Consider the following 18,250-nt stretch of genomic DNA (forward strand, 5'->3'; position numbering starts at 1 on the left):
GCCCATGATTGTGAGATTGATGTTGATATATGAACTAAACATTTCAAGATTTTTTTCCCAAGAATTTTCATGTCAGCAATGTGCAAATTGGGTGACCTTTAACAAAAAGAGCTTTAATACTGGCAAATGGAAATTTTGGATTTTAAATATCTAAAATGCACATGGAATTTTAGAGTTGGAAGGATGCTTAGAGGTCAGTTCATTCAACTCATTTTACAGATGAAGAAACCAAAATATAAAGAACAAGCCATTTGTCCAAAGTCACACAGAAAACATTTTTTTCTTAATGTTTGAGTAAAAAGTATTTTAATAAAATCATTATATTAATACAGTTGGAGATAAATTAATTCCATTTTTACTTTTCAGAAAGGTGAGATATTTTGACAAAAATTAGTTTTAAAAATTAAGCCTAAGCTATCAATTATCAATACCTTTGCATAGAGTTTTCCTTCCTTGTTCATTGCAAGATAGAATTCACTTTCCACCCCTTTGATTGCCACAATTCCGACTGCCACTGTCCTGATTTCCATGATATCTGCAAGGAATCACAGAAAGACATGTCAAGTATTCATTCAGCTTTGCAGATGATCCAAGAATGGCCATTTGTTCTTATTTCTGTTTATATATAATCTTAATTAAAAGAAAGCATTTTGAAGAACACAGGCTTGAATAGGCTAGAGAAAAATTTAGTAATTGCTTACAAGCACATGAAGGATTATGACGTTGATGCATTCATGTAACATTCAACAGATCTTCACCAAGAGCCAATTCTGTGCCAGGCTCAATTCACAGACAAGCCTTGCCCTTTTAAAGCACTCTGTTTGGTAACTATAACTTCACTTCATTAAAGGAATCACAAAGGGAAATAACATGCAGAAGAATACTATTAGGTTAAATTTGTACTAATACAATGAAAAATACTGAAGAAATTCATTGATTCAACATATTTGCCTCCAAAATGGAATAAATGTATCAATTAGGTTGGTGCAAAACTAATTGTGGCTTTGCCATTACTTTTATGACAAAAACTGTAATTACCTTTGCATCAACCTAATATTTAAAAGACATATGGAATAGTTGGTTTCTAAAGATCTTAGCATTGTAAAATATCATTAGGAAGTAAATATTTTCTTTTCCTTCAAGTCTCTTTACTCCTGCTATTCCTCCCTTTATTTAATATATTTTCTTTTAGATAAAAAGAGAATGCCAAGCTTGGAATATCTTTCATGATCAGTTATTAGGGACTGGAATCTGTAACGTTTGCTGGCTTTTCTTTGACAGAACAATTGTAAAACATAAATGTTGACTGATAGAGTTATTGTTAATTATGATAGGCAGACATCTTCCCTTTTAGGTCCAGTCATGACAATAAGTTCATATTGCCCTACTCCCAAAATGTTTTCTTCTATCCCCTGCCTGTCTATTGCCCACTGTTTCTTTACTGCACTTTACAAGAGGTGATGGCTAGGTGTGGTAGCTCACACCTGTAATCCTAGCACTTTGGGAGGCCGAGTCAAGCGGATCACTTGAGGTCAGGAGTTCAATACTACCCTGACCAACATGGCGAAACCCCGTTTCTACTAAAAATACAAAACATTATCCAGGTGTGGTGGTGGGTGCCTGTAATCCCAGCTACTCAGGAGGCTGAAGAAGGAGAATGGCTTGAACGCGGAAAGTGGAGGCTGCAGTGAGCCAAGACAGTGCCATTGCCCTCTAGCCTAGGCGACAGAGTGAGACTCCATCTCACACACACACAAAAAAAATTAGTTGGGCATGGTGGTGCATTCCTGTAGTTCTAGCTACTTGAGAGGCTGAGGCAGGAGAATCACTTGAACCCGGGAGGCAGAGGTTGCAATGAGCCGAGGTCACACCACTGCACTCCAGTCTGGGTGGAGTGAGGCTCTGTCTCAAAAAATAAATAAATAAATAAATAAATAAATAAATAAATAAATAAATAAAAATAAGGTGATGAACATTTTTAATCTTATCCCTCCACATATTAGGGTTAAGGATACCAAAAATTCTTTGAAAAGATTCTACCTTTAGCTGAGATTAGAATAGACGTATATTCTTAATTGCTTGACATATTTGAAAAATACCATTAATACTAGGAAATCAATGTATCTAAAAGACAATTCTTGGGGAGAGCATTAAGCAGTGTTGTCAGAATCAATACCTTGTCAACCCTGATTTTCTAGTCCATTTTGCTCCATGTCCTATGACCCTCTTTTATTCAAGAAAAGCTCAAGAATAAAGAAATTAACATTTTCACTCTTTTGTTCAGTTGCAGTTTGGGGAGTGATGTTCCTTTCAGTATGCACAAATATTTATAGAAGTATTTACTATGGGCCGGGTGCAGTGGCTCACGCCTGTAATCCTAACACTTTGGGAGGCCAAGGCTGGCAGATCACCTGAGGTCAGGAGTTCAAGACCAGTCTGGCAAACATGGTGAAATCCCGTCTCTACTAAAAATACAAAAATTAGCCAGGCATGATGGTGGGTGTCTGTAATCCCAGTTACTCGGGAGGCTGAGGCAGGAGAATCACTTGAACCTTGAGTTGGAGGTTGCAATGGGCTGAGATTTCACCATTGCACTCCAGCCTGGACAACAAGAGCTAGACTCCATCTCAAAAAAGAAAAAAAAAAAAAAAAAAAGAAATATTAACTATGAAATCCTACCCTCCAAATCAGAAGCCACGAAGTTGCTCAGAATACATATTAGAAAAATATGTAATATGCAGATATTAAGTTAGCTACGAATATAAGTTAATTATACTTGGTCTTTTTGCCAGCAGTGTATCTGTTGCCTCACATAAAACAAATAGAAGAGGCTATCTTTCTTTGTGGATTTCCATTTGTGCTTAAGAGAAGTTTGTTCACATAAGTAGCACTCAGTAAATTTATTCCCAAAGATTTAAAGCATATTACATAGATCCATCAAATTGTGGACATGATGTCCATGGTAGCATAATGGTACAGTTCAAAAATATAAATAAAAGAGAGGGAGAGAATCAGCTCATGCAATATAACATGAAAAACCAGGCAATGTGTCAAACTCTTTGACCATTTAGCCTCGTCAGCAATATTGTCAGCAATAGCATAAATTTATTATTTAGGATGTCACCCTTACACACTAGAGACTATGCCCTAAATGACTTCCCTATTTTTTATCCTCTGGTTCAATAATTCATGAATTTATCTAAACCTTTTTGTCTGTTTGTTATTTAAACCTATATCACACTTGGAATGAAAAGTGAGGAATTTTGATCTAAATTGCAATTACTTTTCAAAAAAATTCTCTAAAATCTTTCAGAATTTTAGGTGTCCCTCTAATCTTGTATTTCAGAAATTGATACTAATTCTTTTTTTAATTACCAATAGCTTTGTGACTTTAAAGTGCTTTAACTTTTCTGTTTGAAAAATTACTTTTTAGTGTCTCACCATATAGAATCCATGCCCACCAATCTCAGCATCATGAATATTTCTTTTTCCTGAAACCTTTAAAGCTTTATATTTAAAGTTTTGAGGGGGTATATATTAATATGGCTGTGCTAGCATGATAACTAAATATTATTTTCAAGTTGGGAAAAAAAGTGGAGGCAGCGGTTTGATGGTTAGCCAATCAGAACATTTAATCTTGTCCTTGATCAAATATACCCTCTTGGGCATGTTAAAACTAAGAACTAGTATCAACAAAGAAGAAAACATTTAAATTTAAGTAAATTTTACGGTTTTCTGTCAAGCCTGGATTGTTGAGTGGGAAATCTTAACCATTATAAATTTATATTATGTTTAAGGCTATAGATTCCATTCATTTTACATCATTAAAACACACCAACATACACATATATGCAAAAAATACATGAGTATATCAAACATATACAAAAAACACTGAAAACACAACAATAAGAAAAAAAAACCTAGTTAAAAAGTGGGCAAAATCTGGACACCTCACTAAAGATACACAAAGGGCAAATAAGCATATGAAAAGATGCTCAATATCATAGATCATTAAGGAATCGCAACATGGATGCAGCTGGAGGCCATTATCCTAAGCAAATTAACACAGGAACAGAAAACTAAATACTACATGTTTTCACTTATAAGTGGCAGCTAAACACTAGGTACTTGAGGACATAAAGATGGCAACAACTGACACTGGGGACTACTGGTGGGGAGCAGATGAGGGAAGTGTTGAAAAACCATTACGTACTATACTCAGTACCTGGGTGATGGGAGCAGTCATACCTCAAACCTCAGTATCACACAGTATACCCAGGTAACAGTCCTGTACATGTACCCCCTGAATCTAAAATAAAAGTTAAAATTATTTTAAAAGGAATTGCAAATTGAAACAACAATGAGATACCTCTATACAACTAAACTCCAAAAAACTGAGAATGCCGTATGCTGGCAAGGATGCAAAGCAACCAAAACTCTTCCATTACTAGTGGGAATGCAAAATGGTGCGGTCACATGGTAAAACAGTTTGGCGGTTTCTTAAAAACTAAACATACTCTTACTATATAATCCAGCAGTCATGCCCCCAGGTGTTTGCCCAATTGAATTGAAAACTTATGTCCACACAAAAACCTGAACATGACTATTTATAGCAGCTTTATCCATACCATCAAAAACTAGACACAACATATCCAATAGGTAAATGGATAAACAAACTATGGTACATGTATACATTGGAATATTATTTAGCAATAAAAAGATATTGAGCTGTGAAGCCACAAAAAGACAAGGGTAACCTTAAGTACATATTGCTAAGTGAAAGAAACCAGTCTGAAAAAGCCACATACTGTATGAGTCCAGCCATATGACATTCTGGCAAAGGCAAAACTTCAGAGACAGTAAGGTCAGTGGTTGCAAGGGCCTTGAGGAGAGCAGAAAAAGGATGAAAAGCTGAATCACAGGGGATTTTTAAATCAGTGAAACTCTTCTGCATAATACTGTAATAGTGGATACATAATATACATTTGTCAGAACTCATACAACTATACAGAGCAAAGCCTGGACCTTAGTATAAACTAACAGTATAAATAAATATTGGCTCATCTATTCTAACAAATGTGCCACATTAATGCAAGATGTTTATAATGGAGGAACTGTGGGGGGAAATTGTTTATGGGAACTCTATTATCTGCTTTTATTTTTTATTTTTGAGACGGAGTCTGGCTCTGTTGCCCAGGCTGGAGTGCGGTGGCGAGATCTCGTCTCACTGCAAGCTCCGCCTCCCAGGTTCACCCCATTCTCCTGCCTCAGCCTCCGGAGGAGCTGGGACTACAGGCGCCCGCCACCACACCCGGCTAATTTTTTGTATTTTTAATAGAGACAGGGTTTCACTGGGTTAGTCAGGATGGTCTCGATCTCCTGACCTTGTGATTCGCCCGCCTCGGCCTCCCAAAGTGCTGGGATTATAGGCGTGAGCCGCCATGCCCAGCCTATCTGCTCAATTTTTTTTTTTTTGTAAATCTAAAAGTGTTCTAAAATACAAAGTCTACTAATTTTTAAATGCAGCTGTCTTTAATAATATAATATTGAGTGTAGAGAAACTATTTGTGCTGACATTTTGCATTATTTATTCGTGTCCCGAATATATAGAACATACGGGATTTGTTATTAATTACTATTAAAAATGTCTTTGGTAATAGATTAAGATCTGCTTACCCAATGGATAACTTATTTTTGTGAAATACAGACAGTAAGGAGGAGTAAGGTCATAATAAAAACACACTTTGGAAATTGTAGGATACAAATACTCGACATACAGACCACTGTTTCACTTGTTAAGTGTACAGTATCTCTCAGGTGTTTGGGAATGGAAAATCAGAGCCAGTAATATTTTAGAAACTTGATCTGATTAATTATGATATCACATCTGGATATTAATAAATATATACAAAAATTCAGTTAGTATTTTCTCTTTCCACAGAAAAAAATAAAACCTAGCAGTATATGCCAATTGCAAAAAAAAAAAAAAAAAAAAAAAACAGGAAAGTAAATAGGAATTCAAAAGAAAGAAGTGGTCAAGGGAGGATTTGAGGAACAGAGCTTGAATTAGATCTTGATGGATGAATAGAACTGACATAGGTAGAAAAGATGGAAACATGCTAATTGAGAGATGAAAGTACTATGTGCAAGGCCACGGAAGCAGAGATTCAAAAGTCATGTTCAGAAGATTGAAATTAGAGCTTATATGTCTGGAATAGGAAGTGTAACAAAATAGTGAGAGGGTGGAAAAAGAGTTAGGTCCAAATTGTCAAGGGTCTTGAACCTCCTAGGTTCAAGGAATTCTTGTTCCTCAGCCTCCCGAGTAGCTGTAATTACAGGCATGCGCTACCACGGCCACCTAATTTTTGTATTTTTAGTAGAGACCCGGTTTCGCCATGTTGGCCAGGCTGGTCTCAAACTCCTGACCTCAAGTGATCCACCTGCCTCAGCCTCCCAAAGCGTTGGGATTACAGGTATGAGCCACCGCGCCTATCTCTAGCTGTAAATTTTCTGCAAATTGTGTACATTCTTGGGAATTGTTACAAAGTAAAAAAAATCAAATTGTTTTTAGATGTCATGAAAAAATTAATAAATGTAATAATAAAATTAGTGTAATATTTTATTTGTTAAATGTCTGCTAATCTGTATATTTTATTTTCAAATTTTACTGTCATTATCTTAATATTAAAGTTTAAATACATTTGCAAGCCTTTGAAATTTCCACAGGCTCCCAGCTCTGTGCCTATGGGTCAAATGAATAAAATGTCCCTGTCCTTAACTCTGAAATCTTTTCAAAGGACTACCCTGGTTCCTTTTCACTAGCACCAACTTTTTTAAACATGTAGCTAGAATCTGCTCATTTTTCTTCAATTTAACTTTTACATCCTAACTTCTAATCTCTTTATTGGCATTCTCTCTTCAAGCTCATGAATAAACTCCTAATTGCCAAATCCAAGAGTGCTTTCAATAACGCTTTCTTTTATGCACTATTTGGCTCGGTTGACATTCCTTATTCTATTCCTAATTCTCATATTTCATTAATCGTGCCCTACCGGAGTGCAGGGTGAAAAGTTAATCAAACTGATCAATTTTTGTGTAGCCAATTCTATATAGATCTTTTGTGATAATTTATTATATTGTATCTATGCTTAAAAGTATGTTTTCCATACCATTGTCTGAAATATAGTTTATTCTAACTTTTATAGTGTGAATTTTAAATATAAATTCAAATTATTTTAAATTCATCTGGAATTAATTCTGGGGTATGGTGTGAGATGATACTCTAAACCAGCAGTCAGGGGCCGGGGACCAAGGGGAGATTCAGGATGAAACCGTTCCACTTCAAATCGTCAAGCATTAGTGAGATTTTCATAAGGAGTACACAACCTAGATCCCTGGCATATGCAGTTCACAGTAGGGTTCACGCTCCTATGTAATTCTAATGCCGCAGCTAATCTGACAGGAGGTGGAATGCTTGCTCACCCGCCACTCACTTCCTGCTCTGTGGCCTAGTTCCTAACAGACCACAGACGAGTACAGGTCCGCAGCCCAGGGGTTGGGGGCTCCTGCCCTAAACTGATATTTTATTCCTTCAAATAGCAATCTAGTTTTTTTCCAACATAATTTATTAAACATTCTATTCCTTTTTTTACTGATGCTTCTCTTTTACCTTTTATTGACTGTTTTGTCCCATTGATTTACCTGCCTGTCAGCAATATAATCTCATTAATTTATTGTAGGTTACCAGTTTTCAGGTGGTTCATTACATTTGCAAGTAGCTCTGATTGTGTTACCAATTATACGTGAATATATCCTCTGAAGCTGTGCAGAATAAATCATACCATTTCCACATAACAGCCCTTGAAAGAGGTGAAGACAATAATCATGCTTCCCATCATCCATAGTTCCTTTGGCCCTTTCTCATATGGCATGAATTCCAGACTCTTTACCAGCTATATTATTTACTTGAAATAAGTGTCTCAGCAAGAACTGGACTGATATAGAAAGCCTAAGACAGAATATTGTTCATTATTTTCCTTGATGTAGACCATAAACGTATTTTACAGTAACACAATCTCACCATCTCCTTAAAAATATTTATAATTCTGTCATTATTTTAGAATTTGAATACAATTAAAAGCATGCCTATCAAAAGTAAGTTTTGTTTTAGGTTAGTGTATTTTTCAAGGTTATATTATAAAGTTTGATTAAATATATTTTATATATAAAGGCAAATGTCAACTGTTCCCCTTCAACAAATGATGAATGTTCTTCATTTTCTTTAAATTAATTACATTTTTAAAAACCTCATGATTTTTGAAAGCATAAATTTCAAAATGACCTCATATAGCATGTGTAGAATTAAAAGTGAGTTAAATAAATATATGTTGAAATACAAATGGTATAGCATCAAAGATGACAAAATCTAGTTTTGGGATCTAATCATTAAAATTCTTTCTATGCTTTAAAAAAATTCACTTATTTTTAAAATTTCTTTGGTTTCTAAATGTTGAAATAAGAGAAATAATTTTATTCTTCTATTTGCAAATAGTGCAAATAGCCCTCCAAAAATAAAACATTGCAGGTGTAGAGAGTCGTTGTACCCCTCCAAAACGTGAGACCAACTCCAATATGATTGTCAGAATATTTTCTGTAGCATACAAAGATATTTAACAAGTGTTTATTATTTATTTCCAGACCCATTCTTGGCACTAGGACTGTACTGATCTGAAGAAAATTATCTAAAAGTTAACCGTAAATTGTCAAATTATCTAAAAGTTAACCGTAAAACGTCAGTTTAAAAAATAAAATAAAAGCGAATTTTTGAGTTATTTTATGCTTCTAATAACATATTTAACTCAGTGTTCTTTATGCTTTCTCTTATTAACCAATGGTTTGTTAAGGTTATAAATTTAGCAACATATGACAATGAATGAACTTATTTATATAACAGTGAACATCATCATGACTTCATTAAATGACGAAAGAATGAGTTAACTAAATTGTGAGTAAATCTATCTCATATTTCTAAATTCCAGGCATTCATATTTGATATCTTTGTGGAGGCACTCAAACCATTCTTTTCTAAATTGAAAAAAAATACAACATTATTTTTTAAAAATTTATCAGTTAAAAAAGATTACAGTGTGCCTTTAGTTAAATTAATCGCCCAAGTACCTTTGGAAACATTTGAGTGGTCCACATACAATTGCTTAAGAAATGGTGAGTTTTAATTCAGCCACTTCAATTCTGTTTATAATTTGGCATAGAATAAATCACAAGTAACTGATACATGACTATATTAAAATTTATGGTACCCAAAAAATTAGCAACTCCATTCTCTTATTTGTCGTTGGCAAATTTGGGAAATGTCTTCGTCTATAATGTCATGTAACTTTTCCATCTACTGTTTATCATTGCATCTGTGCTTTTATTCTACCCATTTGAGGTTACACGTTTTGATTCTGGCCCTTTTCTTATAAGGCATAATAAGCTTTCTATTCTCTTCTTGTCATATCTTTGCCCCATAAGTCTTCAGGCTTATGACAGTATAATGTCATTCATTATGATGTTCATTACTTCAATCATGTGTAGGCATTTTTCTCCCCAACTTTCTGAGTAAAGATTCTTGATTGTTCCCAACTTTTATTCTCTCCATTTTCCATGGAAATAGAATTTTTAGCTGACTGCATAAAATAAACTTTCCATTTTCCAGTCTTTTTTGCAGCTTAATGTGGCCATGTGACCACGTTTTAGCTGATGTGATTTAACTGCAATGTCCTATGGCAACTTCCAAAAGTCTTCCATAAAAGATAGCCAGCAGAAGCCCTTTGTGCTCACTTTTAATCCCTTTATTCCATATGCCTGCTGGAATTTGGATTCTACCTTGGGTTATGAGAACAAAGAGATTGTGGAACAGTGAGCTAAATGGACCTGGAAACTTCCAGATGTTTTTGTGGAGCAGAGTTGTCACTCCTCCAGACGTTTATTGCATGGAGAAATAAACAATTTTTTAAGCCAAACTGAATCTTAACTAATGCACCCCAATTTCATTTTACTTCAAATGCATTCTTCAAAAAATGTACATAAAACTCCACGAGCCTATTTTTTCAGTTATTCTAAGCCAGCAGCCAGAAAGACAAGTCTTATTTTCAACACTGTTGTTAATGGCCAGGTGTTTACTTTCACAGCTTTTTTTTTTTTTTTTTTTTTTTTTACTTCTTAAGTCATGAGATAAAACTAGAAGAAAAAATGAAAACACCTGTGTTGTCATGTCTTTCATTTTCCTATCCAGAACTTCACTGTCACGAGGGATTCCAAGTTTCTTCTGGTGCTATCATTTATTCCTACATGTGTCAGCATTTAGTTAGCTTGATAAATCTTTTCTGGCTGCCCTTTACATCTTGATACACATGTCAGGAAGACCATAGCTCCCCCCTCAGCAAACTGTCAAACCTGTGTTCAGCTGCTTCCTAGCCAAGAAATTACCTAATGTCAGCTAGCTTTTCTGGATACTCATTATTGTTACATAAAGCATGAGATGCTGTTGCCACTCTCAAAAAGACCAGGTTCACCATTCTTGATTAGAAAATCATAACTTTTCATTTTTAAATAAAACAAGTTATTGATTACTTAACTATGTTCAGTACTCTACATATCTGTCATCTTTCTTCTGTATATAAATGCATTACATTTGCCACATTCTTTTTTTTTTTTTTTTTTGAGATAGTCTCATTCTGTAGCCCAGGCTACGGTGCAGTGGCGCCATCTAGGCGCACTACAACCTCCACCTCCCAGGTTCAAGCAATTCTCCTCCCTAAGCCTCCCGAGTAGCTGGAATTACAGGTGTGTGCCACCACACCAGCTAATTTTTGTATTTTTAGTAGAGAAGGGGTTTTGCCATGTTAGCCAGCCTGGTCTCGAACTCCTGACCTCAGGTGATCCGCCTACCTCGGCCTCCCAAAGTGCTGGGATTACAGGCACGAGTCACTGTACCCAGCCTTACATTTGCCATATTCTTAACGATGGTTTGGATTCCCTAGCCTCTTTAGATTTTTTCTTCTTGGCTTCCTTTCTGAATTAGTTTTTCTACTCCCTCTAAAAGTACTTACCTTTTCTAATAAGCTGTAGCATAGAAAAGAGTATCAACAAGACTTTTCACTTTCACATCTAGTCAAGAAAAACAGTTTACATTATACATGATTGGTGACCATCTCAGACAGAAGATGTGGAACAAACACAACAAATATGTTCCAAGTGGGCTGCAGTAGTTCCCTTGGTGTCCTTACATCCTGGAATTTCTCCCAGCAAGCTGTTCGAGTTCTTGGAAGTATTTCTTTTCATTCTTTCTAGATGACACCCTTGTCACTGCATTTCTACTTTGTTGATCTTCTAGGAAGTGATACATAATACTGGAATGTACCACCTTAATGTCAAACTTCAGCAAACATGATAGATCACAAATACTCATTTATACTTAACAGCAGTGATCCAAATTATTTCTATCACATTTACACATTCCTCTTGCTATGCCCATTTTTTCAACTTCCAGGCCCAATGGATGTTGAGGCTAAAGCAAAAGACATTAGAGAAGTCAAGTATCATTTCAAACACAGGTCATTTTGAGAATTAAGGTATGAGAAAGGTCAAGGGGATGCTATTTTTACTAGGTGGGAGTGATAATGTGTTGGAGTTTTTATGAAGATATTAAATTTGAAGTCATAATGGTTTTGTATATACTGGTCCTAAATTTGGCATAAGAAAATCACTTTGTGATCTAGATCCACAGCGAAATTGTAGCTGTACTAGATATGTAGGATCAACAGAATTGCTTATTGGTAATAAAAAAGAAATTTGCTCAGCACCAAAATATTTCATATCTGACTTTTAAAAATATAGTGATAATGTTAGTGTTTTAATTTTAAAAATATTTAATATGTACTCAGTGTTCCCAATGTTTCCAATGTTAAAGAATTATCAGGTGTCACTTAAGGTATCCTCAGTGTTCAAGAATTATCAGGTGTCACTTAAGGTATCCTCACATGTGGTTTTTCTACCCCTGCCTCCCTCTTTAATTTACAATCTACAGTAACATTTTAGAATTCCATCATTTTCCATGCTCTGATCATAACACTGTGCTCTTCAAAAGATGCAGCAACATTAGAATGTCCCATTTTGATTATGGTTGTATACAGGGCTTAAATTTTACCAGAGAATTAAGAAATATATTTAAACATAGCTACCATTTCTATTTAATGCTATCCTCTAATGAAAAGATGGAATCATTAAACTCTTAATTGTACTGTGAAGGTGAGAATTCTTCGGTTTGAAGTGGATTTACATTTTCTCAGTTCTATTTATCACCATTTCTCTTTTTGAGTTTGCTTATCATTATGACTTCTTAGAGTCATAAAAAATTGAAAGATAATGACAATATATTTCAGCCAGTCGCTTCTCAATCACATTATTGCTATTATCAATCACTTTTAAAAGCATAGCTTAGTTGTAACCAGTATCTTGATAATGAAGATTATTTCATTCTCTGCCAACTACTAATTAGTTGTTGCAAATGAAATCCTTGGCTACTTTTTGTCTGCCTCATAGTAAAATCAAGAAATTTAAGTAAATACTTTATTGAATTACTTCAATTCAATACTTTATTGAAGTGACACCTAATAATTTAATCCATAAGCCACTGTTTTGGTCTTGACTAAGAAATAAATTTTTCTTGTTCCGACTCTAAGAAAGGAGTAAAAATTGTGCTATGAAAAGCCAAGTGATTCATTAGTCTGAGATTTTAGAATGAAGTAAAGATAGTGCTTATTAGTCACATATAATTTATTAAAATTAAATATAAAATATTTTTATGATTAATTGTAATGCTCCATATCCTTCAAATAGAAATAGAATTTAATTTAATTTAATTTTAAGAGTATCCCTGGAGTAAACAGCAGTTTTCTGTATAGACAATATTCAATGAGATAGGTTGTGTAATTATCTCTAATCAAGAACTGTTTCTCCAAAAGAAAATACGTTTGAAAGCAGAGTAATATAAGTTTTATATCAACTGTTACAGACAAATGTCTTAGAAAATAAATGACTCAAGTACCATTTTACATTAATTTCATTCCGTCTTACGTTTATTTTACAGATGTTTTATGAGTCATTTATTTTCTTGTAAACAACTTGTATAAGTTACCTCCATCATGAACCAAGTCAAAATCATGTAAGATATATACATATACATAAAACATGTAGCTGTATTTTTTAAGGTGTCAACCTGAAGCATAAGCAAATGACCTTCAGTAATGTATGCATGTTATTCAGAATTGACTTTTTCAAAAGTGACAGTGAAATAGAAAAAGCCCAAATTATGAGCACTTAAGTTGAAATAAACTTGTTCCATCACTTAAGCAGAGTGACTGCTTAGCATGGAAGACAAACCGCTTTTGTTGGTGTTAGTGTTGGGGTAGGACCATTAATTGGATATGCTGTGTACGTGTTGGTTTTGCTGCCTGGAGGAAATGATTCAGTGTTTGAGTTAGGAAAGAATTGAGTTCACTTTCTCCACATTTCTTTATTGACTTTCACTTTGAAGGGACAACACAAAGGACTCTGTGGAGGTAGTGACCTCCAGCAGGCTGGATACAGAACCTGCTTCCAGATTCTTCTCTTTTCCCATGAACCCTGGAGTCCACTATTGTACGAAAACACAATGATACATATGGTTGATAAAACTAATCTTGTCGTTGGATCACTTTACCCTAAGAAAGCATGCCCTGTAGCTGTTAAATAACAGATTTAAGTCAGAACCTTGGAATACACTGAAAGAAGTTAGAAAACTAATCGAAGCCTGCAAGAAAGAAACACAAGTAGATAAATTATTACTGAAATTATATAGAAAGTATAATTCCCCTCAAACCAGCATGAAATTGAAAACAGTTCCACATGATTGTGTAATTGCTGGTGTCAAGTATCACTGAAATGTCCTGCAACAAGAGAACTGATTCCACATCATCCTCATTATTAGGGAATAAATCAAATATACTTCTTATTAATCCTGTACCTATTTTATAATGATAGCAAAAACCATTTAAATGGCATGTCTGGTTAACTAAAAATAATCATGTCATTCATTCAGGGATTTATAAAGAAAAACATTAGAAAATCTTTAGAAAGTACATCAGCATGTGGTACAATTATAGCAATATTTTCTTTTGAAAGAATTTAAGTTACAGCAGCTTGTTTCAGCAGGGTTAGAACTATATCAGAATTTGAAGCAAACTATTTGGTTGTGCAATACACCGTGTGAAATTTATCCAGTAGCAAATTACTGAAGAATGTCATGGGAACATCATTGAACTATATTGCACAGACTTACATTTCCATACCAATGTACTGATCGTTTTCCTTATCATTTATGGCCTCTCAGGAATGCAAGGGACCCACCTTTCTCCTTTGGGCCAGAGAAGATACATTCCCTGAATCAGACAGGAGGAAATAATCTTTGTTTATTCTCTAATCGCTAAAGATTCTAAACTTTTATCCAGAAAGAATTATTTCTCTGATATTGTAGACTGTTTACATCTGCTAAATACAACACTTCATTACGTTTTTTCAAAAATGGCTCCAGAATTATCAGAATAGGTGTGGATATTATAGTCCCAGAACATGTGAGGAAGTATCAGATTTTTATGTGAAATGGAAACAGTTGAAGCGATCTCTTCCCACCATCTAGAAAATCTCTTCCATTTTCTCGATTTTCCTAAAGTCTAAAATATCTTCAACAGGAAACCAGATTTTCATTACATAGGATGAGAGATAAGTTTCAAAATACAAATGTACCCGGGAGGAGTTAACACCTATGCATACATTTATACTGTGTATAAGTGACTATACCTTCTCTTAGAGCAGAATTTGATTGGGCTAGAAGGAAGTGATCACAAAGGCACTAAGAGTGAAATTGAAGGGGGAAAATGGTCAGAAAAAGAAGTTATAGACACTTTCATTAACACTTTGTTCATAGCTACCTCTAGGAGTCACAAAGCATGTTATGCTACACTTTATCTAATTCAGAGACACCAGCTTAGATGATAAACTACACATCCACTTTCTCCCTTTATTTTAAATACTTACATGCTCCATGAAATTTACTATCCAGTAGGTATATAATGTAATCTTTCTTCCCTCCCTCTTTAAGTTGTGTTTAAATGTTCTGCTACCCAGGCATAAGATAATTCTAAATATTTTAGTTTCAAATCATGCTGGTCATCAGCATGGAAAAATTAAAGCATGATTTAAAGTCATTTTGGTCATTGGCTTTCTTAGGACTTTTAAAGCGTATGTTCTTTGCTAGCAGTCTAAACAAGGAATTCTTATGTGGAGTAGTTAATATTTTTTCACAGAAATGAAAGTGAAAGGAAAAAGAGGCAGAAATAAAAACATCTGAGTTTACTTAAGAAGATAATTAAAAGATTTTAAAAAGGTTAAAGACCCCCAAGCTCTTAGCAGAAACAATTATGTTTCCTCTCTATATTACCAATGTATATCCAGCAGTTCTCTTCTGTTTCCATTGCCATCACATTAGTCCAGGCCTTCATTTTCTTGTGCCTCACCTATTATTATAGTTTCTTAACTAGACCTTTGCCTCCAGCCCTTCTGACTTTAACCCTTTATGTATTCATAAGATATATGTTATAAAGATTACTCTTCTGCTCCAAAAGTTTCAGTGGTGTACTCTATTAAAAGCAAACTAAAACATCTTTTATTTACAACTTAGAACATCCTTTGACTTCAAACAAATTTATTCCTTGTCTTCCTCTCCCATGCAAAATGTTGGAGTCTTTACCTGCTCTGCCTACCAGTTCCTAGAATTACACAGAATTCTCTACTCAAATATTTCCCAAATATTGCCTCATAGACTGATTGCATGGAATCACAAGATAAACTCTAAAAGATTGTCAGGTTTCCAGTTCCCATTCCTCAGAAAGTCTGATCCAATAGGTCTGAGGTAAAGCTTGATAATTAGTATTTTAACAGCTTCCACCTACCTGAGTAACCAAATTGAAATTCCAGTTTCTCCATAGTGATTAGTAGTTTTTAATCTGTTGTCATCTATTTTACTTTAAGAACATACTATTGTACTATTAATTAGCTCTGTTTTACTTTAAGAACATACTACTGTACTATTAATTAGCACCCACCTCTATTGTTCTCTTTTTATTTATAAATTTTGCCTATTTTAAAATCTAGGTTGTAAACTATTTGAAGAGACTATCTTATGTTTCTGCTAACCCCCAGTATTGGTACAGGGATTTGTATTTGACACACCCTCAATAAATGCTGAAATAGATAGAGATACAAAAACACCATGTTGAGTAGTGTGTCAAATTATAAGTTGGCATATGAACGTTATTATTCCAAGATTAAAGAATTAACAAGTTTTCTAATCATACTGAATATCTGAAAAACTAAGGTTAGATTGAATAACAAAATATTTGCTAAATTTCCTTCTAATTTTCATTACATTTTTTAGTTTAATTAAATAAGCACAAAATTCCATGGTTAATTTAAATAATACTTTATCTCAGATTGTATTTTATGATGCCAACTCAAAAAGGTTGAGAGAATCCCAAATATCTCTAGTTTTCCAATCAATTATAGGTCTCTCTTTTTTTATTTTGGCTAAATCTCTCTTGAATCTATTTATATTTTCAGCAAGCAACACTCATATTATGGGTAACAACTTACATATGTTTTCTGTGTACTGTGTAAGATAGCATATCTATTTATCTATCTTGCTCCTAACACATTAACACTTTAAGAAGTAGGCCAGGCGTGGCGGCTCATGCCTGTAATCCCAGCACTTTGGGAGGCCAAGGTGGGCAGATCACTTGAGCTCAGGATTTTGAGCAGCCTGGTCAACATGACGAAACCTGTCTCTACCAAAAAAAAAAAAAAAGCCAGACATGGTGGCAGGTGCCTGTAATCCCACCTATTTGGGAGGCTGAGGCAGGAGAATTGCTTTAATCCAGGAGGCAGAGGTTGCAATGAGTTGAGATCGTGTCACTGCACTCCAGCCTGGCAACAATGTGAGACTCCATCTCAAAAAATAAAAATAAAACTAAGAAGTACATTCTAGTTCCAATATTTCATGAATTATCCAAGCCTCTGTTCTTATCTATATTATGATTTTATATACATTGAATACAGTCCATTATAGTTTCTTAACCAGACCTTTATAACATTATAGTTTCTTAACTAGAAACTAGTTAAGGTGTTTATTATCACCTTAATAAACATTTATTATTCTAGATGATAGCCAAAATGATTTTTAGGTATGTCATGTATGTCTTACATTACTCATTCATTCATTCTAATTGCAGGATGCTTCCATTGTACTGTATAGTTTTTATTAATGCTAAGCAAGGAGAATGGCGTCTGTCTTCCAGATGTAGATAGACCACACTGTTTACACAGAGATATTATATGTTCTGTTTTGCGTCTTACATTCTTCCTGATAGTGTCCACTATTTTATTGGTCATTTGGGACCAGTGCACACTAAGATAACATTTTTATGGAAACATCCAAAATGATTTATTGGTGTCATTTTTGCAAGGAACTCAGTATTCAGTGACTTTTATCTTGTAAATATAATTTAAATTGTATTACAACATTTAATACATTAAAAGTCATCTGCCAGTTTTTTGCCTGCCTATATATAAATGTTCTGTCTTCCAACATTTTATCATCATTATCTTAGTTCATGAATTTAGAGATGTTAGCCTAACCTACAAACTTGGAATTTTCACTACACATACATACTTTTAGATCATTTATAAAAATGTCAACTAAGTTGGATCATTTTAGAGGAATCTCACTGTTAACACATTTTTATTTAAAATATTAATTCAAACTAATTCCTTTTCTGTTTATCTTTTAAGAACCAGTGATTCTCAACATGATAGACTAGGGATGGGAGCAGAAATTGTTGGGCAAAACATATCCTTCGGGAAAAAAGTGTCAGAATCACTGCTTTTTTAATCTCCACATGCTCTGTGGAGATTCTGATTACCTACCCTCCCTACAGCCTGATTTGGAAAATCCATCCCCTGCCTAACCCATCTCTCATGAGGCTTATCACAGTAGTTAGCCAATGAAACTAATAGAATTATTGTCCATACAACAGGTGTTTGGGGATGGAAAAAAAAATCACAACTTATTCAAAGCCAGGTTTTAAAGTGTCTCACC

The 18,250-nt window shown here is 34.4% G+C and overlaps 2 protein-coding genes across 8 annotated transcripts in view; one reads left to right on the plus strand and one right to left on the minus strand.

Annotated features, from left to right (window-relative positions):
- FAM227B (family with sequence similarity 227 member B) overlaps nucleotides 1-18,250 on the plus strand; it is a 303,682-nt gene that overhangs the window by 138,516 nt on the left and 146,916 nt on the right. The window lies entirely within an intron of this gene.
- FGF7 (fibroblast growth factor 7) overlaps nucleotides 1-18,250 on the minus strand; it is a 66,077-nt gene that overhangs the window by 4,918 nt on the left and 42,909 nt on the right. The window contains exon 3 of the mRNA XM_033190183.1: nucleotides 432-535. Within this exon, the coding sequence (XP_033046074.1) occupies nucleotides 432-535 (104 nt within the window). The remainder of the gene's footprint in view (nucleotides 1-431; nucleotides 536-18,250) is intronic.

The sequence above is a fragment of the Trachypithecus francoisi genome, unplaced genomic scaffold, assembly GCF_009764315.1.
Source record: "Trachypithecus francoisi isolate TF-2019V2 unplaced genomic scaffold, Tfra_2.0 Lachesis_group3, whole genome shotgun sequence".
Classification (NCBI taxonomy): domain Eukaryota; kingdom Metazoa; phylum Chordata; class Mammalia; order Primates; family Cercopithecidae; genus Trachypithecus; species Trachypithecus francoisi.